The following is a 24,508-nucleotide window of genomic DNA, read 5'->3' as shown; positions in this document are numbered from 1 at the left end:
ACCCCGTTGGTTCCTGATCCTGGCTTCGTCTGACTACCCTGCTGGTTCCTGATCCAGGCTTCGTCTGACTACCCTTCTGGTTCCTGACCTCTGTCTACGCAAGACCCTGCTTCGGTTTAGCCATCCGTTTGGACTTTTGCTTACGGCTTGATTTTCAATAAAGCCTTTTTATTTTCCACTTATCTCTTGTTGTACGTCTGGTTCATGGTTCCATGACATTAGGACCAAGCCATGAATTCTGACGGTACAGGGCCATCCTCGCTACCTACGCTGGTTGCCAGACTTGATCAGCAGGATCACCTGTTGGGTCGGTTCGCTGTGGCGTTGCAAACCCTGCTTGAACGCACGGCTCATTTCGCTTCCGTTGCCGATGGGTCGGTTGTCGCTCCTGGGCCCTCTCCTACTGCCGCTCCGGTTGTTGCGCCAGAGTCTACCCCGACACCTGTTGCTGCGCCTGCGGTGTCTCGGGGTATGACCGGTTCTGCCCCCCTTCCACAGCGCTTCGGGGGAGAGCCAACTCAGTGCCGAGGTTTCCTTAACCAGGTGGGCATTTATTTCGAGTTGCTGCCACATGCCTTTCCTACTGAGAGATCAAAGGTGGGCTTCTTGATCTCGCTGCTCTCGGACAAGGCCTTGGCCTGGGCCAGCCCTTCATGGGAGAACAACAATCCGGTGGTTGCCGAGTTTTCCGGTTTTGTTGCTTCCCTTCGGAAGGTATTCGATGTGCCGGCTCGTGCTGCCTCTGCTGCGAAGCTCCTTATGTCCATCAGACAGGGTTCACGATCCGTAGCTGAATACGCCATTGAGTTTCGTACCCTGGCAGCAGAGGTGGGCTGGAATAATGAGGCTCTGGTCGCTGCTTTCTCTCATGGTCTCTCGGATGCCTTGAAGGATGAGGTTGCAGCTAAGGACCTACCAGTGGAGCTCGAGTCTCTTATTTCTTTCCTGATTTTGATTGACACCAGACTCAGGGAGAGACCTTCCTTTAAGGAGAGCCTGCGGAGGTCTTCTAACAGATTGGCGCCTACGTTTGCTGTCCCACCCGTGCCTCCCTCTCCTCCCACGCCTCCTGGGGATGACTTGTCTGGGGGTGAACCCATGCAGCTGGGGTTTGCTCGCCTGTCCGAGGGGGAGAGGGTACTCCGGAGACGCGAGGGCCGATGCATGTACTGTGGTCTCGGTGGGCATTTTCGGTTGGCATGTCCGAACCGTCCGGGAAACGCTCGCACCTGAGATCCTGTCGGGGGCAGATCTTGGGTGGAGTCTCCTCGTCCTCGGTTTCCCGTGTTGACAAACCACTGATCACTGTTGTCCTCTCCTGGGTCGGGGGCTCGGTGACGACCCAGGCGTTGGTGGACTCTGGTGCTGGTGGTTTGTTCATTGATAGTGTGTTCGCTGCCGCCAATTCCATTCCTCTGCAGCCTCGAGGTTCCCCACTGGCTCTTGAGGCGATAGACGGCAGACCCCTTCTGCCGCCACACGTGACTCATGAGACCCTTCCAGTGGGGATAGCCATTGGTGCCGTTCACAGAGAGTCGGTCTGTTTCCAGGTGATTTCGTCTCCACACTACTCGGTGGTCTTGGGGTACCCCTGGCTCCAGAAGCATAATCCGACTTTCGATTGGAGATCGGCCGAGATCCTCTCGTGGTCACCGCAGTGTGGGGCTAGTTGCATCCATGGGCCTGTCAAGTTGCTGTGTACTTCCTCGGACTCTCTGTTGCCTCCTGAATACGAAGAGTACCGGGATGTATTCGATAAGGTGCGCGCGGTTGCCCTACCTCCGCACCGCCCATACGATTGTGCCATAGAGTTACAATCTGGTGCCGTTCCTCCTCGTGGCAAAGTCTATCCACTGTCGGTAGCGGAGAATGAGGCCATGGAGGAGTACGTGAGGGAGGCGCTTTCACGCGGACACATTCGCAAATCCTCGTCCCCGGCAGGGGCTGGATTTTTCTTTGTGAAAAAGAAGGGCGGTGAGTTGAGGCCTTGCATCGATTACAGGGGTCTCAATCGCATCACGATCAAGAACGCTTACCCGATACCCTTGATTTCCGAGCTGTTCGATCGCCTCAAAGGGGCCACGGTCTTTACCAAACTCGACCTGAGGGCGGCATATAACCTGGTAAGGATCAAGGCGGGCGATGAGTGGAAGACCGCGTTTAACACCAGGACCGGTCATTATGAATCCTTGGTTATGCCCTTTGGGTTGTGCAATGCGCCCGCAGTCTTCCAGGAATTCATCAACGATGTTTTCCGTGACCTGTTGCAGCAGTGTGTGGTGGTCTATTTGGATGACATCTTGGTATATTCTGAATCCATGGAGGCCCACATTATGGATGTCAGACGAGTGTTGCAACGGTTACGAGAGAACAGGCTGTTCGGTAAGCTTGAGAAATGCGAATTTCACCGATCCCAGGTAACCTTCTTAGGTTACATCATTTCCGCTGAGGGGTTCTCCATGGATCCTGAGAAGGTTTCGGCTGTCTTACAGTGGCCCCAGCCCAGTGGTCTCCGTGCCCTGCAGCGCTTTTTGGGCTTCGCCAATTATTATCGGAAGTTCATCAGGGACTTTTCTATGCTAGCCAAGCCGCTCACGGATCTGACCAGGAAGGGCAGTAATTTCCAGGTCTGGCCGCTCGAGGCCATCCGAGCGTTTGAGGCTCTAAAGTCCGCCTTTGTGTCGGCTCCGATTCTGTCGCATCCCAACCCTGGGTTGCCCTTTGTCCTCGAGGTGGACGCGTCTAAGACGGGAGTAGGCGCCCTCCTGTCTCAGCGTAGAACACCAGAGGGTCCTCTGCTTCCTTGTGGGTTTTACTCCCGGAAACTGTCTTCCGCGGAGTGCAACTATCAGATTGGTGACAGGGAGTTATTGGCCATCGTGCAGGCCCTTAAAGAATGGAGGCACTTGCTCGAGGGTTCGGTGGTTCCGGTTCTCATCCTGACGGACCACAAGAATCTGACCTACCTTTCTGAGGCCAAGAGATTGACACCACGTCAGGCCAGATGGGCTCTGTTCTTGTCACGTTTTAATTACGTGGTCTCCTACCTACCCGGTTCCAAGAACATCAGAGCGGATGCCTTATCACGGCAGTACTCCGAGCTGTCCGGGGAGGAGTCGATTCCGACTTCGGTCATACCTCCGAATCAGATCCTGGCCGCCATTCGCACCAGCCTGACCTCTCCCCTGGGTGAGCAGATTTTGGCGGCTCAATCTGGTGCTCCCTCTGGGAGACCCAACGGCAGGTGTTTTGTGCCTGAGGAGTTGCGCACTCGGTTGTTGCGAACCTACCATAACTCCAAGGCCGCGGGGCATCCTGGAAAGAATCAGCTGTCCTGGGCTGTTTCACGTCTGTTCTGGTGGCCTTCTCTACGTTCCGACATCGCCGCATATGTAGCGGCATGCTCCGTTTGTGCCCAGAGTAAGTCCCCTCGGCACCTTCCGTTGGGCCTGTTGCAACCCATAGCCACCGGGGAGCGCCCATGGTCACACCTGGGGATGGATTTCATTGTGGACCTCCCTGCATCCCGAGGCCATACGGTCATTCTCATGATTGTGGATCGGTTTTCCAAAATGTGCCACTGTGTTCCTCTCAAGAAGTTACCCTCTGCACAAGAGTTGGCCACGATTTTCGCCAGGGAGGTCTTCCGGTTGCACGGTTTGCCCAAGGAGATTGTGTCGGATCGGGGGAGTCAGTTTGTGTCCAGGTTCTGGCGCGCCTTTTGCTCCCAGTTGGGGATTCATCTCTCTTTCTCCTCGGCCTACCACCCTCAGTCCAATGGGGCCGCAGAACGATCCAATCAGGCCTTGGAGCAATTCCTTCGTTGCTATGTCTCCGATCACCAAGACAATTGGGTTGACCTCCTGCCTTGGGCTGAGTTTGCCAGGAACACGGCAGTGAACTCTTCCTCTGGGACGTCTCCCTTCATGGCCAATTATGGGTTCCAACCTGCCGTGTTACCGGAGGTATTCTCTCCCCAGGATATTCCGGCTGTGGAGGATCACCTTTCCGTCCTACGTGCTTCTTGGGTACAGATCCAGAGGTCCCTTGAGGTCTCTGCGCAACGCCAGAGACTCCAGGCTGATCGCAGACGAGCGCCCGCTCCTTCCTACCAGGTCGGAGACCGTGTATGGTTGTCCACCCGCAACCTCAACCTTCGAGTGCCCACTCCCAAGCTGGCGCCTCGCTTTGTTGGTCCCTTCCGAGTGCTTCGCAGGGTAAACCCGGTAGCCTATGCCCTTGCGCTTCCTCCTGGCATGCGGATCTCCAACGTGTTTCATGTCTCCCTGTTGAAGCCATTGGTGTGTAATCGTTTCACTTCCTCGGTTCCTCGGCCCCGTCCGGTCCAAGTGGGCAATCGTGAGGAATATGAGGTGAGCAATATCCTGGACTCACGCCTGGTCCGCGGTCGGTTGCAGTTTTTGGTCCATTGGCGTGGTTATGGTCCAGAGGAGCGTTGCTGGGTTCCCTCCGCAGATGTCCATGCTCCTGCTTTGCTCCGAGCCTTCCACGCACGCTTCCCTCAGAAACCGTTCCTTACTCCGCGGAGGAGGGGCCCTTGAGGGGGAGGTACTGTCATGGTCTTACCTTCTTACTGTTCTCCTTCGTTTGACATGTGCTGGCGGCCATCTTGGTTTCTGGGTTTCTTGTAGCCTCCCACCCTGCGGCTTCTCCTTCCCACTGGGAGGAGCTGGATGCCTAGCTCATATATATAGGAGGTCTGTGGCTTCAGTTCCTTGCTTGGTCCTCCTGTGTTCACATGCTTCTAAGACTGCTGCTGCTTCTGGTTCCTGATCCTGGCCTCGTCTGACTACCCCGTTGGTTCCTGATCCTGGCTTCGTCTGACTACCCCGTTGGTTCCTGATCCTGGCTTCGTCTGACTACCCTGCTGGTTCCTGATCCAGGCTTCGTCTGACTACCCTTCTGGTTCCTGACCTCTGTCTACGCAAGACCCTGCTTCGGTTTAGCCATCCGTTTGGACTTTTGCTTACGGCTTGATTTTCAATAAAGCCTTCTTATTTTCCACTTATCTCTTGTTGTACGTCTGCTTCATGGTTCCATGACAGTTAAACACTAATTGCCGTTCCCCACCGTCATCTTCTTCTGACTGTGTATGCTCCAGAGTTTGGGAATCAGGGCACAAGATCTCCTCATGTCCCTCTGCAAGTGGGCTTGACGAGAGGCCCAAATTAAGGAATGGCGATGAAAACAGCTCCTCGGAATATCCGAGTGTGGGATCACTTGTTTGCCAAAACTCTCCATGGTGGGTGGAAGGAGTATCAGGGTGAGGATTTTGTTGACCAGACTCTTGGCTACTGAAACTGGACTTTATAGGTTGTGTGTGTTCGGTGGCTCACCAACTGGGTACATAAAAATGGGTGCACACTTCACTGGACTCGCCCGTCCCAAGAAAAGCTAAATGAAATTGGAATGTGGAAGGGCACTCACTAAATGGGAAAAAAAAATATATAGAATTGCATAGATATATCCACTTGGACAATAAGATAAAACAATAATGATGATAAAATAATAAAATGTAATGGCGCAGCAATATCAAACACCAGACATGAAGACAAAAATATCCGCAATCTTAAATACGCTGCCTGATGATTGCACAAGCCTAATGATACACAACCCGCTGAATAGGATCCAGACAAAAGCTGAATTAGAAGTCCACACTTTCCATAGAAAACAATAGTGTAACTGATAAGTCCACAATTATATAGTTGTCAGATGGTAGGGTATAGTTCACAGATTACACAGACCTGCTGTGTCCCATAAATAGAATCCAGATGGTAATAGGTGGACAGCAAAGATGGTTAATAGCAGGATCGTATGGTAATATAGTGAGTTAGGGATATAGTTCCCCTCAATTCAGGTACACGGTATTAGTAGCGCTAGTGTGGTACATTACCGCTCCTGGGTTCTCCGGCTGTATACTGTAGAGGCTCCTTCTTTCAGCCTGCCCGGCGCGGCATTCAGTTTGGCTTTACCTTGCGCGGCGTCCCGCGTGGTTTCAGAGTCAGACGTAGCGTCCCATGTGACTCTACAGCCGCTTACTGGAGAACGTCCTCAGTATCCTGGGTCCTACTTTTCCTCCGCCTCCGCTCTCATTAGCTTTAGAGGTACAGGTATCTACGGGAATGTAGCATCAGGTTTCCATAAGTAATTTCATCAGCAAAAAAGTCCAGTATCAGCACCAAACGCGTTTCAGGGTCTACACCCCTTTATCAGTGGCTATGAAACTGGACTTTGTGGAAGACAGGGTGGTGCTTAACCGATTGGAAGCATTATCTACTGCAATCCAACCGACCACCTGGTTGCACTGGTCTGACTTCGACAGTGGTGTCCATGCGCCGTCCTGCAAACTGAGACATGGAGCTAGGTATCGTGGATGAGTGTGTTTCTTGCAGCAGGCACAGTTTCACCGCGCACAGGGCCACGGCCTCTGCGTGCACCATCAGCAGCACGGCCACTTCCCCGTCCCTTACTGCTCGCCTTGTACATATTAAATAGTATATATGTTTGCAAGTATGTCACACGTACAGTAGCGCAGGTTTTGTATGTGTATACGCAAATAAAGTACACAGAATGTCACAGATATTTTTAGGATGCGCACACGTTAAACAGGAGGTATAGCGCAAGTAATGTCGCTGTCACCACCGCCTAATAAAAAATTACACTGAATTAATGTCACTGATATTTAGAATGGGCAAACGTTATGTAGCGCAGGTAATGTCGCTGCCACCAGCAGCAAAAAAATTAGGCTGAATGTCACTGATATTTCGGATGCGCAAACGTTATACAGGAGATGTAGCGCAGGTAATGTAACTGTCCACAGCGGACACCGTCTACAGAAAAAGTACACTGGATGCCACAGATTTTTTTAGGCTGCGCACACGTAAGACAGGAGATGTAGCGCAGATAATCTCGCTGTCACTGCCGGCGAAAAAAATTACACTGAATGTCACTGATATTTCGGATGCGCTAACGTTAGACAGGAGATGTAGCGCAGATAATGTCGTTGTCTGCAGCGGCCAAACAATTGCAAGCTGTTTAGCGCAGGTTGCGCTACAAATATATATTGCTGCCAGATACAACTATAGTCCTTAAAAGGACTTTTGGGTCTATATGAAATTTATAAAATGTGGCATGATAAAGTAATTTATTGTTTGATACATTTTGTGTATGTTTCGGGCTGGGACTACACACACTGAATGTGAGTGGAGTCACATTGCAACTCATGGGTTACTGCAACAAAAATTTTGCAAGAAATCTAGTGATGTCGCATGGTGAAAATGTGATCTCCTTGCTCCAGGTGTCATGGCCAAGATCCCCATAGCCCCGGCGTAAGTCAGCACTTCTGTCTTCAGATGTTACTCGACTTCCTATCCCACCCCTTTACTGAAATAATATTGAGATCATTTTTGAGATTTTTTAAAAAAAGTCTCAGTTGATCTATCTGGTTTAAAGGGGTTTTCCAGTACTTTGATATTGATGGCCGACACCCAGCACACCCACTGAGGCAGCCGCCAGCACTGATGATTATACATAGTACCCCGGCACGCCCATTAAACAGTGGTCGGAACTGTATAGATTCCGTTGATGGCAGTCGCATGAAACAGCTGGTCTTTGACGGTACTGGGTATTAACCACTTCAGCCCCGCTAGGTGAAACCCCCTTCATGACCAGAGCACTTTTTACACTTCGGCACTACACTACTTTCACCGTTTATCGCTCGGTCATGCAACTTACCACCCAAATGAATTTTACCTCCTTTTCTTCTCACTAATGGAGCTTTCATTTGGTGGTATTTTATTGCTGCTGACATTTTTACTTTTTTTGTTATTAATCAAAATGTAACGATTTTTTTGCAAAAAACTGACATTTTTCACTTTCAGCTGTAAAATTTTGCAAAAAAAACGACATCCATATATACATTTTTCGCCAAATTTATTGTTCTACATGTCTTTGATTAAAAAAAAATGTTTGGGCAAAAAAAAATGGTTTGGGTAAAAGTTATAGCATTACAAACTATGGTACAAAAATGCGAATTTCCGCTTTTTGAAACAGCTCTGACTTTCTGAGCACCTGTCATGATTCCTGAGGTTCTACAATGCCCAGACAGTAGAAAAACCCCACAAATGACCCCATTTCGGAAAGTAGACACCCTAAGGTATTCGCTGATGGGCATAGTGGGTTCATAGAACTTTTTATTTTTTGTCACAAGTTAGCGGAAAATGATGATGATTTTTTATTTTTTCTTTTTTCTTACAAAGTCTCATATTCCACTAACTTGCGACAAAAAATAAAAAATTCTAGGAACTCACCATGCCCCTCACGGAATACCTTGGGGTGTCTTCTTTCCAAAATGGGGTCACTTGTGGCGTAGTTATACTGCCCTGGCAATTTAGGGGCCCAAATGTGTGAGAAGAACTTTGCAATCAAAATGTGTAAAAAATGACCGGTGAAATCCAAAAGGTGCATTTTGGAATATGTGCCCCTTTGCCCACCTTGGCAGCAAAAAAGTGTCACACATCTGGTATCGCCGTACTCAGGAGAAGTTGGGGAATGTGTTTTGGGGTGTCATTTTACATATACCCATGCTGGGTGAGAAAAATATCTTGGTCAAATGCCAACTTTGTATAAAAAAATGGGAAAAGTTGTCTTTTGCCAAGATATTTTTCTCACCCAGCATGGGTATATGTAAAATGGCACCCCAAAACACATTCCCCAACTTCTCCTGAGTACGGCGATACCAGATGTGTCACACTTTTTTGCTGCCAAGGTGGGCAAAGGGGCACATATTCCAAAGTGCACCTTTCAGATTTCGCAGGCCATTTTTTACACATTTTGATTGCAAGGTACTTCTCACACATTTGGGCCCCTAAATTGCCAGGGCAGTATAACTACGCCACAAGTGACCCCATTTTGGAAAGAAGACACCCCAAGGTATTCTGTGAGGGGCATGGCGAGTTCCTAGAATTTTTTATTTTTTGTCACAAGTTAGCGGAAAATGATGATTTTTTTTTTTTTTTCTTTTTTCCTTACAAAGTCTCATATTCCACTAACTTGCGACAAAAAAAAAAAAATTCTAGGAACTCGCCATGCCCCTCACGGAATACCTTGGGGTGTCTTCTTTCCAAAATGGGGTCACTTGTGGCGTAGTTATACTGCCCTGGCAATTTAGGGGCCCAAATGTGTGAGAAGTACTTTGCAATCAAAATCTGTAAAAAATGGCCTGCAAAATCTGAAAGGTGCACTTTGGAATATGTGCCCCTTTGCCCACCTTGGCAGCAAAAAAGTGTCACACATGTGGTATCGCCGTACTCAGGAGAAGTTGGGGAATGTGTTTTGGGGTGTCATTTTACATATACCCATGCTGGGTGAGAAAAATATCTTGGCAAAAGACAACTTTTCCCATTTTTTTATACAAAGTTGGCATTTGACCAAGATATTTTTCTCACCCAGCATGGGTATATGTAAAATGACACCCCAAAACACATTCCCCAACTTCTCCTGAGTACGGCGATACCACATGTGTGACACTTTTTTGTTGCCAAGGTGGGCAAAGGGGCACATATTCCAAAGTGCACCTTTTGGATTTCACCGGTCATTTTTTACACATTTTGATTGCAAAGTGTTTTTTTTTTTTTGTCGCAAGTTAGTGGAATATGAGACTTTGTAAGGAAAAAAGAAAAAAAAAGAAAAATCATCATTTTCCGCTAACTTGTGACAAAAACTAAAAAATTCTAGGAACTCGCCGTGCCCCTCAAGGAATACCTTGGGGTGTCTTCTTTCCAAAATGGGGTCACTTGTGGCGTAGTTATACTGCCCTGGCAATTTAGGGGCCCAAATGTGTGAGAAGTACTTTGCAATCAAAATGTGTAAAAAATGACCGGTGAAATCCGAAAGGTGCACTTTGGAATATGTGCCCCTTTGCCCACCTTGGCTGCAAAAAAGTGTCACACATCTGGTATCGCCGTACTCAGGAGAAGTTGGGGAATGTGTTTTGGGGTGCCATTTTACATATAACCATGCTGGGTGAGAGAAATATCTTGGCAAAAGACAACTTTTCCTATTTTTTTATACAAAGTTGGCATTTGACCAAGATATTTTTCTCACCCAGCATGGGTATATGTAAAATGACACCCCAAAACACATTGCCCAACTTCTCCTGAGTACGGCGATACCAGATGTGTGACACTTTTTTGCAGCCTAGATGCGCAAAGGGGCCCAAATTCCTTTTAGGAGGGCATTTTTAGACATTTGGATCCCAGACTTCTTCTCACACTTTCGGGCCCCTAAAAAGCCAGGGCAGTATAAATACCCCACATGTGACCCCACTTTGGAAAGAAGACACCCCAAGGTATTCAATGAGGGGCCTGGCGAGTTCCTAGAAATTTTTTATTTTTTGCATAAGTTAGCGGAAATTGATTTTTTTGGTTTTTTTTCTCACAAAGTCTCACTTTCCGCTAACTTAGGACAAAAATTTCAATCTTTCATGGACTCAATATGCCCCTCACGGAATACCTTGGGGTGTCTTCTTTCCGAAATGGGGTGACATGTGGGGTATTTATACTGCCCTGGCTTTTTAGGGGCCCTAAAGCGTGAGAAGAAGTCTGGAATATAAATGTCTAAAAATGTTTACGCATTTGGATTCCGTGAGGGGTATGGTGAGTTCATGGGAGATTTTATTTTTTGACACAAGTTAGTAGAATATGAGACTTAGTAAGAAAAAACAAAAACAAACAAAAAATTTCCGCTAACTTGTGCCAAAAAAAATGTCTGAATGGAGCCTTACAGGGGGGGGGGGGGGGGGGGGGGGGTGATCAATGACAGGGGGGTGATCAATGACAGGGGGGTGATCAATGACAGAGGGGTAATCACCCATATAGACTCCCGGATCACCCCCTGTCATTGATCACGCCCCTGGTAAGGCTCCATTCAGACGTCCGTATAATTTTTACGGATCCATGGATCGGATCCGCAAAACACATGCGGACGTCTGAATGGAGCCTTACAGGGGGGTTATCAATGACAGGGGGTGATCAGGGTGATCAGGGTGATCACCCCCCTGTCACTGATCACCCCCCCTGTAAGGCTCCATTCAGACATCCGCATGATTTTTTACGGATCCATGGATACATGGATCGGATCCACAAAAGACATGCAGACGTCTGAATGGAGCCTTACAGGGGGGTTATCAATGACAGGGGGTGATCAGGGTGATCAGGGTGGTCACCCCCCTGTCACTGATCACCCCCCCTGTAAGGCTCCATTCAGACATCCGCATGATTTTTTACGGATCCATGGATACATGGATCGGATCCACAAAACACATGCGGACGTCTGAATGGAGCCTTACAGGGGGGTTATCAATGACAGGGGGTGATCAGGGTGATCACCCCCCTGTCACTGATCACCCCCCCGTAAGGCTCCATTCAGACATCCGCATGATTTTTTACGGATCCATGGATACATGGATCGGATCCACAAAAGACATGCGGACGTCTGAATGGAGCCTTACAGGGGGGTTATCAATGACAGGGGGTGATCAGGGTGATCAGGGTGATCACCCCCCTGTCACTGATCACCCCCCCGTAAGGCTCCATTCAGACATCCGCATGATTTTTTACGGATCCATGGATACATGGATCGGATCCACAAAAGACATGCGGACGTCTGAATGGAGCCTTACAGGGGGGTTATCAATGACAGGGGGTGATCAGGGTGATCACCCCCCTGTCACTGATCACCACCCCTGTAAGGCTCCATTCAGACATCCGCATGATTTTTTACGGATCCATGGATACATGGATCGGATCCACAAAAGACATGCGGACGTCTGAATGGAGCCTTACAGGGGGGTTATCAATGACAGGGGGTGATCAGGGTGATCACCCCCCTGTCACTGATCACCCCCCCTGTAAGGCTCCATTCAGACATCCGCATGATTTTTTACGGATCCATGGATACATGGATCGGATCCACAAAACACATGCGGACGTCTGAATGGAGCCTTACAGGGGGGTTATCAATGACAGGGGGTGATCAGGGTGATCACCCCCCTGTCACTGATCACCCCCCCGTAAGGCTCCATTCAGACATCCGCATGATTTTTTACGGATCCATGGATACATGGATCGGATCCACAAAAGACATGCGGACGTCTGAATGGAGCCTTACAGGGGGGTTATCAATGACAGGGGGTGATCAGGGTGATCACCCGCCTGTCATTGATCACCCCCCTGTAAGGCTCCATTTAGACGTCCGTATGCGTTTTGCGGATCCGATCCATGTATCCATGGATCCGTAAAAATCATGCGGACGTCTGAATGGAGCCTTACAGGGGGGGTGATCAATGACAGGGGGTGATCAGGGAGTGTATATGGGTGATCACCCGCCTGTCATTGATCACCCCCCTGTAAGGCTCCATTTAGACGTCCGTATGCGTTTTGCGGATCCGATCCATGGATCCGTAAAAATCATGCGGACGTCTGAATGGAGCCTTACAGGGGGGTGATCAATGACAGGGGGGTGATCAATGACAGGGGGTGATCAGGGAGTGTATATTGGTGATCACCCGCCTGTCATTGATCACCCCCCTGTAAGGCTCCATTTAGACGTCCGTATGCGTTTTGCGGATCCGATCCATGTATCCGTGGATCCGTAAAAATCATACGGACGTCTGAACGGAGCCTGACAGGGGGGTGATCAATGACAGGGCGGTGATCAATGACAGGGGGGTGATCAGGGAGTTTATATGGGGTGATCATGGGTGATCAGGGGTTTATAAGGGGTTAATAAGTGACGGGGGGGGGGTGTAGTGTAGTGTAGTGTAGTGTGGTGTTTGGTGCGACTGTACTGACCTACCTGAGTCCTCTGGTGGTCGATCCTAACAAAAGGGACCACCAGAGGACCAGGTAGCAGGTATATTAGACGCTGTTATGAAAACAGCGTCTAATATACCTGTTAGGGGTTAAAAAATTCGGATCTCCAGCCTGCCAGCGAACGATCGCCGCTGGCATGCTGGAGATCCACTCGCTTACCTTCCGTTCCTGTGAGCGCGCGCGCCTGTGTGCGCGCGTTCACAGGAAATCTCGCGTCTCGCGAGATGACGCATATATGCGTGACTGTGCGCCAGCCTGCCACCTCCGGAACGCACATGTGTGTTAGGCGGTCCGGAGGTGGTTAAAACCCCACAAATCTGAGTATAGATCCTCAATAGCTAAGGGTACTTTCACACTAGCGTTATTCTTTTCCGGCACTGAGTTCCGTCACAGGGGCTCAATACCGGAAAATAACTGATCAGGCATATCCCCATGCATTCTGAATGGAGAGAAATCCGTTCAGGATGCATCAGGATGTCTTCAGTTCAGTCTTTTTGACTTTTTAGGACAGAGATCATACCGCAGCATGCTGCGGTTTTATCTCCATCCAAAATACTGGAACACTTGCCGGAATTTTTTTCCCATTCCATTGACATGCATTAATGCTGGATCCGGCCCCGAGTGTTCCGGCAAAACGGATCCGGCATTGCATTCTGCGCATGCTCAGACCGAAAATTAAAAAAATAAAAATAAATGCCGGATCCGTTTTTCCGGATGACACCAGAGAGACGGATCCGGCATTTCAATGCATTTGTCATACGGATCAGGATCCTGCTCTATCTGACAAATGCCATCAGTTTGCGTCCGTATTGCCGGATCCGGCGGGCAGTTCCTCTGCCGCAAGTGTGAAAGTAACCTAAGTTGCAGAAAACCCTTTTGAATCAGCTTGACAGGCTTAACCATGCCACTTTTTAAAACTGGAGAGAGTGGTGTAAAAAAAAAATGCTAAATGCTGTCAATAAGCCCAAAAAGTTGCAATGGCCTAATTTTAAAACTTTTTGAAGCCAGAACTATGGAATGTTGGGAATTATAAATATTCCCCTTCTGGTTGGAGATGGGAAGAAGTGGAATCTTTACAAAAAATGTAATAAAAATCTCACCCCCTTCCCCCTATAAAAATATATTCTGCCGTTATATACGTACGCTGTAGGCTTGTGACCTCTACAAGATTCCTTTTCATGTTGCATGATCTTGTATTTAGTGACTGTATGGCAAGGGCCAGAAAGCGCAGCTCTCCATGGCTGTATTCCAGGCAGCGCAGCTGCTGTCAGCGCTCCAGCTCTATTGCCTAGAGGAATCGCATGTATAATGTAAATCCAGTGTAAGTAAAAAGAGGGATTTCATGACAGTAACACCAGGTGCTGGCGTCTGACACTTCAAGCTTTCTCAAAAAAAAATTTTTTTATTTTTTTTATTATTAAGGAAAAATCTTTCAAGCGGCCTTTGGAAATCTTTTGTTGACAACTCTCTTTACCTCGCATACATTATGCCTCTCGACGGCCAAAAGGAATCTTAGAGGATTTCCAAGGAGGCTGTAGATGTTATGGAAATGGTTATAATGTGCAGACTGACACATCGCTAATGAGGTCTGGGGGGGGGGGGGGGGGAGGTTTCCCTGATTTTGCTTACATGACCCTATGTCAGTGAATAGATAAGTCATGGCCACCGACAGGGAATGCCGAATAAATGGATGGATGTTAAATATTTATAGGCACTTCCCTAGAAATACTATATGAATATGTGTTCCAGCTATGTATGCACTATGCATTCAGTAAGACACGAACCTAAACATTTGGTGCAAAAATGCAAAATGTCTCGAAATGTTTGAGCAAATTGGCCCAGAAAGTCTCAAAGCCCACATTTCCGTGCCCTTTTTTTACAGGTCCATATACGGAACCATCCATTTCAATGGGGCTTAAAAAAAAACCAAAAAAAAACGGAAATGACTCTGTATGCATTCAGTGTTCGTATGTCTGCACGTCCGTTCCGCAAAAAAAATAGAACTTGTCCTATTCTTGTCCGTTTTGCAGACAAGGGCAGGCATTGCTACAATGGATCCGCAAAAAAAACTGGATGCAACACAAAATTCACATGGATGTCATCCGGCGGATCCGTGGTTTTGTAGACTGTAAGCTCTTGCGGACAGGGTCCTCTACCCCTCTGTACCAGTCTGTTAATAGTTTTTTGCTTATTGTATTTTTATATTTCTGTAACCCCGTCTGGATGTACAGCGCCATGGGATTAATGCCGCTTTAAAATAAATAATAATAATAATCCTGGAGTGCAGAGCTTGATAAATTTCCCCCTATGGCTGTGAGATCCCGTTCACCTTTCCGTGTCTGTTTGACGTCTGTGAATAAAATCTGTCCGTGTTTCATCCGTAAAGGATCCGTGTTTCAGTTTTTTGCCCTCCGTGTATCAGGCCTCATGCACACGGCATTGGGGAACGCAATTTGCGGTGGTCGGGCAACTTGAATGGGTCCGTGATCCGTCTGCACCGCAAAAAAAATCAAACCCGTTCTATTTTTTTTTTGCGGTGCGGAGGCACGGACAGAAACACCACGGAAGCACTCCGTAGTGCTTCCGTGCCTCCGCTCCGCACCACAGCTCCGGATTGCGGACCCATTCAAGTAAATGGGTCCGCATCAGTGATGCGGGGAGCACACGGCCGATTCCCGCATATTGTGGACCCGCTATTTGCAGGCTGCAATACGGCCACGGCCGTGTGCATGAGGCCTTATCCGTATTCCATGCTGAAAATTAATTTCAAGAGCATCTTCTAGCAAGGATCTGTGATGCCATCCGTGTTGTGTCAGTGTTTTTTCACTGACCCACACATTATAATGGGCGTGTTAGGTCCGCATCACGGACCAAAGTAGTGCATGTCTCCGTGATTTTTCACTGGGCAACGGTCAATAAAAAAAATACTGATATTGGAACAGACACATTAAAATCAATGGGTTCCTCTCCACAGAAAACTTCACTGAAAAACAGAAATGTGAATGAGGCCTGATATGGGGAGAAGTGAAATCTTTATTTTTTTTAAAGTGATGCCTTGTGCCACTGAATGTCATAAATTTAAAGTTATCCCCCTTTCAGACATTTATGGCATATCTACAAGGTATGCCATAAATGTCTGGTACTACCTTCTGACTCCCAATAGGCCGGGATGCGGCGACCAGAGGTGGTCGGGACTACAGAGACAGACATACCCATCCCAGATGACAAAATATCACAGCACAGTACAAAATACCTCACCAGAAGCTGTTCCTTTGTGGTGGTCATCAATAGCTGCCATGTTCTGTCTTCCTCCCCCAACTGCGCGTAATATGGATATGGAGCAGGGGGCTTAGGAGGTGACATGTGGACCACTCCACTAAGTCAGCCCTACCTTCAGCATGCTGCCTGGACTTCCTCTAATAATGTCCCCTATAGTTCCTCCAGTAGAATGGACATGGCCAGCGGCAATAAAGGGGGGTGGGCCTATGGGCATTGGCCCACTTGTAGGGTCTATGGCCGGTCCACCCCTGTTCTCACAAGTGCTCACACTCCCACCGAGCATAGTTCGAAGCCTCCAGGGGCGGATTGGCCATAGACCCTAGAGGAAAATTTCACGGTGGGCTGATGCCTAGGGCCACCCAATGCCTCCTCATGGCCTTGTTAGGTTCATAATGAACTGATTCTCTCTCATGCACCTGACCAGCAGTCGCAGGTTCCCCCCTGAATTCAACTGTATTGACATCCTTAGGACGGTGATACAGTTGAATTCTGTGGCACAGGTGGCAGTATTTTGTGCTGCACTGTGGTATTAGGCTCAGCTGGGGCGGTATATTGCTCTGCACTATATTTCTGGCCCTGCTTTCTTCTGTTGCCCCTGCCTACATATGTTGGCCCTGCCTAATTATGTTGTCAATTTTGACCACCTGCATCATAGGGCCACTTTTACCTTTTTTTCCAGGGCCACTTTTAATTCCCAGTCCGCCCCTGGAGGCCTCTCAGGGCAGAGCACAATATGTTCTGAACCTTCATTTCCCTTTTCAATAACTAGTTCAGTTTGAGTAGGACATCTTAAAGATGTCTTATTTTAAAGGTAACCAAAGCCTCGGGTCACAAATTGATCGATAATGATTTTTTAAAAAATATTCTCCAATATACCCCTGTGCCCATATCTGCAATATGTCTAGTCCTGAGGTGCTTAGTTTGTTTATAGAAATTGGGCATTCCGCAACCAGTGAAAGTCAGCTGCGTCCCAGCCACCGGAGACCACCCAAGTAAAACCCATGTCTGGTATACAGCAGACCACTTATCATATTATAAACAGAGCTTAGCACAACACACTCACCAAATACACACTGACCTGTGCTATAGTGATACCTAGTGTAGTAGAGAGGTGCCGAAGAGGGCGTCACACACCATAACTGAATATCTATTACTTTCAGGGAAGACCAGATATTAAATTGCTTACAAAAGCTAGCCATGGCATGAAATAACAGCTGAGTGGATGTTAAAGGATTTTCACAGCTTTGGAAATCCCTAGTTATTAGAAAGGAAATTGTGGAAAAATCTTATAGAATGTGATCAGTTTCCCTGCAGTGCCTCCACAGGTCAAGTTAGGCATTGCACAGTGCTAATTTATCTCGGTTGGTTGACTGTATAATGCAGGACAGGTCCTCCAGAGTGAGAGAGGATCTTTGTAAATGCTCTCCCCCCTAGCCAAGAGATGAGGATCCTGAACAGAGGACCCCCTCTATTAAAGGGGCATTCCAACACACATGAAAGGCCCACTAGGCCAATCACTGGCTGCAACGGTGAACCACTACTTGACATTTGCTGTGTGTCAAGAATGGACAAGGAAGCACAGACCAGTGAGGGCTAGGTAAGTGCCAAAACGGCAGCAGAATGGGTGAGGTGAGTAACAGTATTTATTTTTTTCTAACCCATTCTGCCCTTTTCCTAAAAAAATTTATCCCATAGAATTATAGAACAACCTCTTTAAAGGGCATCTGTCAGCAGATCTATACCTATGACACTGTCTGACCTGTTCCATGTGCGCTTGGCAGCTGAAGGCATCTGTGTTGGTCCCATGTTCATATGTGCCCGCATTACTGAGAAAAATGATGTTTTATTATTAGCCTCTAGGAGCAACGGGGGCGTTGCCATTACACCTAGAGACTCTGCTGTCTTTGCAACTGCTGCTCCCTCTGCACTTTGATTGACAAAACCAGGAGTAATGACATTTTCACTTCCGGGCCCTGTCAATCAAAGTAGAGAGGGCGCGTCAGGGGCAGAGAAAGCAGAGTCTCTAAGAGCAATGGAGGCGTTGCTGTTACACCTAAAGACTTATTTGCATATAATAAAACATAATTGTCCTCCGCCATGTGGGCACATATGAACATGGGACCAACACAGATGCCTTCGGATGCCAAGTGCACATGTAACAGGTCAGCCAGTGTCATAGGTACAAAACTGCTGACAGATGCCCTTTAAGAGTGTTGGCGTGCACCTCAAATTGGCAACCTTTTTTATTTATACCGTATATATTGATAAATATATTAATAAAATATAAATTGCAGTGTTAAGTGATCTTCTAAAAGGGCAGCCCTCTCAAACAAGAAGGAGAACATAATATATAAGGGTCTAGTCCTGAGGTGGTCTTCTCGAGGAGGTTGCGTTTTGGAGTAGTTTCTCTGTCAATATATATATATATTTGTATCTGCTGCTTTAGTTATTTTTTTCTTTTTCTTAACGGCTTGGACAAAAGACACACACTCATCTTACATTGCAGTGTAGACATTTATTGTGAAATATATAATTGTCTTAAGCAAAAGGCAAAGTTTTCCAAACTTAATTTTTTTAAGAATAATTCCACTTTCAGTTACTTGCCTGTCCCTTCACCTTTATGACTACAATGGAATTAAGTTAAAGGGCATCTATCAGCAGATTTGTGCCTATGACACTGGCTGACCTGTTACATGTGCACTTGGCAGCTGAAGGCATCTGTGTTGGTCCCATGTTCATATGTGTCCGCATTGCTGAGAAAGTTTAATATATGCAAATGAGCCTCTAGGAGCAACGGGGGCGTTGCCGTTACACCTAGAGGTTCTGCTCTCTCTGCAACTGCCGCTCTCTCTAAACTTTGATTGACAGGGCCAGGCGTTGTCACATTTACACTGCCAGGCCCTGTGGAGAGGGTGTGACAGTTGCAGGGAGAGCTGAGCCTCTAGGTGTAACGGCAACGCCCCTGTTGCTCTAAGAGGCTCATTTGCATATATTAAAACATCATTTTTCTCAGCAATGCGGACACACATGAACCTGGAACCAACATAGATGCCTTCAGCAGTGTACATGTAACAGTTCAGCCAGTTTCATAGGTACAAAACTGCTGACAGATGCCTTTTTAAGGCATCCACTCAATTCTGTAGTTGTTTCACCACAGTCACTGAGAAGTACCTTACGGGGTTTCCTGGTTGGTGGTGTCATCTCTTGATTCCAAGCAAACCATCTGCTTGATCAGAAAGCAACTTAACTGGACAAGAACCCTAAAAGTATGATTATCCATGAAAAGATGTGGATGGGACATATATGTATATACATAAGGAATGTATATGATGCTGGTCGGCATTGTGCCTTGCATGCTCGCAGCAAAATTCTTCCCAGGACGTCTGGTTGAGCCAAGCCAATGTACAAAAACGCTGTCAAGGCTGATAGTAGACATTATAAAACTCATACAAAAGCACAACTTGAGAGGTCCGTGAGGGGGGTATCTACTTCAGACACTTTTGAATTGTACAAGAGACCACACCTAAAATTTTAATGACAAAACAGGGTTCAAAAGCAGCCGATACAGTACAGTAAAATTAAAGATATGCTGCCCATTGTGATCTTCCATCACCTTGTTCTACCATGAGGAAACCATGATTATTTTTGGAAATCATTAAAGGGGTTGTGTCCATGGGACTAGACTGCTTCCATAATTCCCGAGTTGAGGAGACAGTATACTGCTATTTGTGTAGCTCCCATTTACCGCAATGGGAGCTATGTAAACAGCGGAGTACCGGCCCGCTTGGCAGTCTCTGTCCACCTAACGACGGCGCCTAGTCCCATCTTGCTGTGGAAAAGGCGACATCAGACAACCCTTTTAAAGGATTTTTTTCATGAATAATTTTTTTATCAGATTTTCATTTTCACAATGACTTATTTAAAAAAGTGTCCAGAATTATTATACAAAAACCTAGATCTATGAGCTTAGAGGTATATGCAAGACAAGACATGGCTACATTTCCCGTGAACCCAAAAAGCCCCACCAAGTAGTATATATCTGAATGTACTGCCTAAAGGCTCATGGCATTTGGCCAAGCGTGGAACCTACATGGCGGGACGCACAAAGTCCCCAAGACTCCACACTACGGAGCCATAGACACTCCATGTCCTGCCACGTGCTGCTTTTACATGGCGTCATATTATGGAAATACTCTCCCCTAGAAGCAATGGTTGTAAGGGAGAATATGTATGGAATACGGCATTGGATGGAAAATGCCATAATTTTTTACGTGTCCGTATGAAATTTAGGTAGGGTCCCATAGATGGGTGCCATTTCGAAGCTTGTACAGAGCCATAATATGGACATCAATCATAGTAATATACCCTCACGATGGGTACAGTCCATAGTCACCCATAGGTTTTACTTTTGTGGGTTTTATCCATACTATATTTATTCTAGAACTGAAAATGGATCTACACTTTATTAATGTCTCGATGGGCGAATTGCCGCAGCATGGATTGATTGACAGAAGCATTTTTGGATTGAAAACCAGTTAAAGGAGTTCAAAAGCAAACCACATTATATCTCAAAGGAGGCGTATACATTCAACAAAATGTGGTCCCGTAATGCTCATCTGTTCCCTGATAAGTACTAATGGCAATCTGTGGAGAGGAAGAAATAGAATGTGGAGTCTACATAAAAAAAAAATACACACTTAAAGGGGGTCTCCAGGACTAGAAAAACATGGCTTCTATCTTTCAAAAACTGTGGAAAACCTTTCTTCAGGCTTTTCAACTGAGCTTCAATACCAGGCACAACCCATGGACTGGAGCGGCACGGTTTCTGGAAGAAGGCAGCCATGTTTTTCTAATCCTGGAAAACCCTTTTAAGTAAGTCATTGGGACTAGCCTGTGACAGTGGTTGACGATCTACATCTATGGGAGCTGTATCTGTTATAATTAACAGGTTGGATATCCTATGCATAAATCGAGAAAACGCTCTCTCTCCTCAAGTCCGGCATGTTAAATAAGCGGTCATCAAGGACAACCCATTTTATTTGGGGGTCCCGATCCTAAGACTCCTGGCTAACAGTTGATTTGCCTGGGAAAGGAATTGGCAAGCCATATATTTACCCAAGAGGTGATCATTCAGATGGATACCCCAAGGTTTTCAGCGTGAGAGCTGCTTTGGTTCCCTCCTCTATGTACTAATAGTACATATAAACAGGGAAATCCTAAGGATAGGTCATCAATATCAGATCGGAGGGATCCAACTCCCGACAACCCTGCCAATCAGCTGTTTTCGAAAGCTGCAGCACCACAGTTACACAGCTCTGTCCATTGTGTAGCGACTGAGGCTGGTTCCAGCACCGCAGCTAGTGACAACAGCTGATCGACACCCCCTCAAACTCCTATTTATACATCTTTGGGATAGGTCATCAATTGGTATGTCTTGGAAAACAGCTTTAAGGATCATGAACACGACTGTTGCCGTTTTTGCGGTTTTCAACGTGCGGACCCGGCTGCATGTGCTCCGCACTTTGCAGAACGGAACGTCCCGCCCTCTATAGAACTGTCCTATCCTTGTCCGTAAAACAGACAAAATAGGACATGTTCTATTTTTTTAGCTGGGTGGCGGTATGGACATATGGGTGTGGACAGCACACGGTGTCCACACTGATGTGAATGGGTCTGCATCTGACCCACAAAAAATGTGGATCAGATGCGGACAAAAAAAAACTTTGTGTGCATGAGCCCTTAAAGAGTGTCCAGCGTAGTAGCCGACTAAACCAGTAACGAGTGGCCAAATAAAAAATACACTCACCTGTCCAAAGTCCAACTGTTCCAGCACTGCAGCATCATTCCTGGCCACTTCAGGTCCCCACTGGATCATAAGTGGAATGATCCTGCGACTGCTGCAGCCAATTAATGACCTCAGCAGTCACATGTGCTACAACGGCAGAGCACAAGAACATGCTGAAACAATTGAAATGGAGGGACTTTGGTCAGGGGGGGTGTATACTGTTTTTTATATTTGGACACACGTTACTCGGAGGGGTTAAGTTGGCTCCTAGGCTCTTTAATATTTATTACAAAGGTGGAATCGGAGGAATAGACACAAGTTCTTTCCGCTGCCGTTTATCCTATATCTACGGCCAGTTTGAAAACCATATCCCTATGTAACATTCTAGACTTGGAACGTAGATATTAGTGAAAAGTTTGTCCCTGACCTTAGAGGTTAAGGTAAGATTTCCTGCTTGGGACCCCCAGCTACGGGAATCCCATCATCAGTTCATATGAAAAGTATCTCTCAACCTGCAGTTGAAGTTTAGGTAATTCAGTTATCTTCTTGCTCAGACCGGTACCCATAAAATTTGTGGTAACACAACAACCCAAATGAAGTGCTGTACATATGTGTCATTACTCAAATCAGTGACATGACCATAAAATAAAATAAAAATTACGTTGAAATGCACAATTTCCTTTGTTTTATAAAGCTATGGAACTGGACAGGTCGGACTTGAGTGCACGTGGTAACACACAGGTGGCATGTGTCTTAGGTTGGTTTCAAATGGTGACGATACAGGCACATTTTAACGTCCATATTTTGACCGCGTGGCCCACAAGACGCCCCCCGGATACCTGCGGCTCTAACTTAGTTCACCATAGAGCCCTCTGGTGGTTCATCAAAACCATTGGTGGGGTTCCGGGTCTTCTATTCGTAATATATAGACGCTAAAATGTGGTCATATTACGGTCATGTGAAACCGGCCTTAGCGGAGCATATTAAACAGTGAGGCTGATGAAGCTGTTGTATCTTTGAATGTTTCTCTTTAGGATTTCTGAGCATGGTCCAAGAACTCGTTCAAAGCGCGGGCGGTCCAGCTTGACACATTTAAGTGGACCCCGTGCGACGACGGTTGCGGCTCTGGGACGATTCAGAAGCAACGCTATCTCACCTGTAAACAAATGAAAAGGATGAGTGATGGCTGAACAAGGTAGCCCAGTAGAAGACAGCTCCAAAACATTTCATTTAAGGTTAGATCAAAAAGGACACTGCTGTTTAACTCGGCCTCACATTGTCGTCTACTGAAGATCACATCAAAAACCTACACACTTAAAGGCCATGGACACCTTCAGGGCAATTTTTTTTTAGAATTGCATTTTACTTATTTTGGGTTAAAAATATTTTTTTCAATTGGTCTTTATAAAAGTTTTTTTGTAGTTTTTGTGATGCATCGGGTTAAAATCAGTCTCTTTGCTTGTGTGAAGCCTTATCTCTGATCCCCTGACCTCATAAACACTCACTATAGCTAAAGTGTTATCAGACTGATAAGAATATGGCTTAAATGAGTGATTATGAGGTCAGGAGATCAGAGATAAGACTTCACATGAGCCTCAGCTGAGGGCTCTCAGGAAAGTCTTTATATAAACTGATTGTTAACCCCATTTATCACCAAAACTGCTGTACATGTTAATAAAGACCAATAGAAAAAAGATTTTTAGCTCAAAATGAATAAAATGCAATCATAAAAAAAAATGCTCCGAAGGTGTCCATAGGCTTTAAGCTTGTCATACATTTTAGATGAATATGGCCAGACTTATGGATTTAGGCAGGACTGGCAAGCGATGTGTATGGCCGAGTCTCAACTCTCTCAGAGCAGAGAATGATGGGGCATGTTGGAAGCCAACATGCCTAAACTTTTTTTTTTCTCAAGGGTCATAAACCACCAGCAAAGGAGTCTGGCAGCAGCTTATCCCCTTCTCCCTGTAGAGAACACATGCAGGCTCGGTCAAGTTGAGTGTGCACGTGTGGTCAGAATGAATAGTTGTTAGCCAAACGAGCATTCGACCGACATCTACGGTGTATGACCATCTTTATGACATGTGCTGCAGTGGAATCCAACTGCTGCTCCTAATCCTAAAGAGGTATTCTCACAGACCTTGTCTGTTTCAGTGAACCCCATAGACTATGAATGGGAGCGGTGCTGCAGTTACCAGCTCCATCCACTACACAATGGACGTACCTGCGTAGTCCCAGAGGCGACCCAGGGTGACAGCAGATAAGCAGGGATGCACACTGTTGGACCCCGCTGATTTGATATTGGTGGCCTAGCCTGAGGTTAGGCCATAACTATCAAAATCCAGCAATAGACCTTTAAAGGGTTATCCCATGATTAAATCATATAGTACATGACAATCTCTATCTAACAAAGCAAGAACCAGCCCTGTACCTCACATGGATCCAGATCCCCCCCCCCCCCCCCCCTTCATTCTTTGCTCATGTTGTTCTACTAGATTTATTTTAAGCTGGCAGCTCAGGGGGTCTGTCCTTTCTCAGGTCTGTGTCCTTT

General features: G+C 46.8%; 1 protein-coding gene across 2 annotated transcripts in view; it reads right to left on the bottom strand.

The window, feature by feature from the left end:
- Positions 1-19,218: 19,218 nt before the first annotated feature.
- PRKAR1B (protein kinase cAMP-dependent type I regulatory subunit beta) overlaps positions 19,219-24,508 on the bottom strand; it is a 152,719-nt gene continuing 147,429 nt past the window's right edge. For both annotated transcript variants that reach the window (XM_044293110.1, XM_044293111.1), the window contains exon 11: positions 19,219-23,113. In XM_044293110.1, coding sequence (XP_044149045.1) covers positions 22,941-23,113 — 173 coding nt within the window. In that variant the 3' untranslated portion in view covers positions 19,219-22,940. The remainder of the gene's footprint in view (positions 23,114-24,508) is intronic.

This window comes from Bufo gargarizans, chromosome 5 (assembly GCF_014858855.1).
Source record: "Bufo gargarizans isolate SCDJY-AF-19 chromosome 5, ASM1485885v1, whole genome shotgun sequence".
Lineage (NCBI taxonomy): Eukaryota > Metazoa > Chordata > Amphibia > Anura > Bufonidae > Bufo > Bufo gargarizans.
The sequence above is the reverse complement of the archived record's forward strand: the minus strand, read 5'-3'. Positions and strand labels throughout refer to the sequence as shown.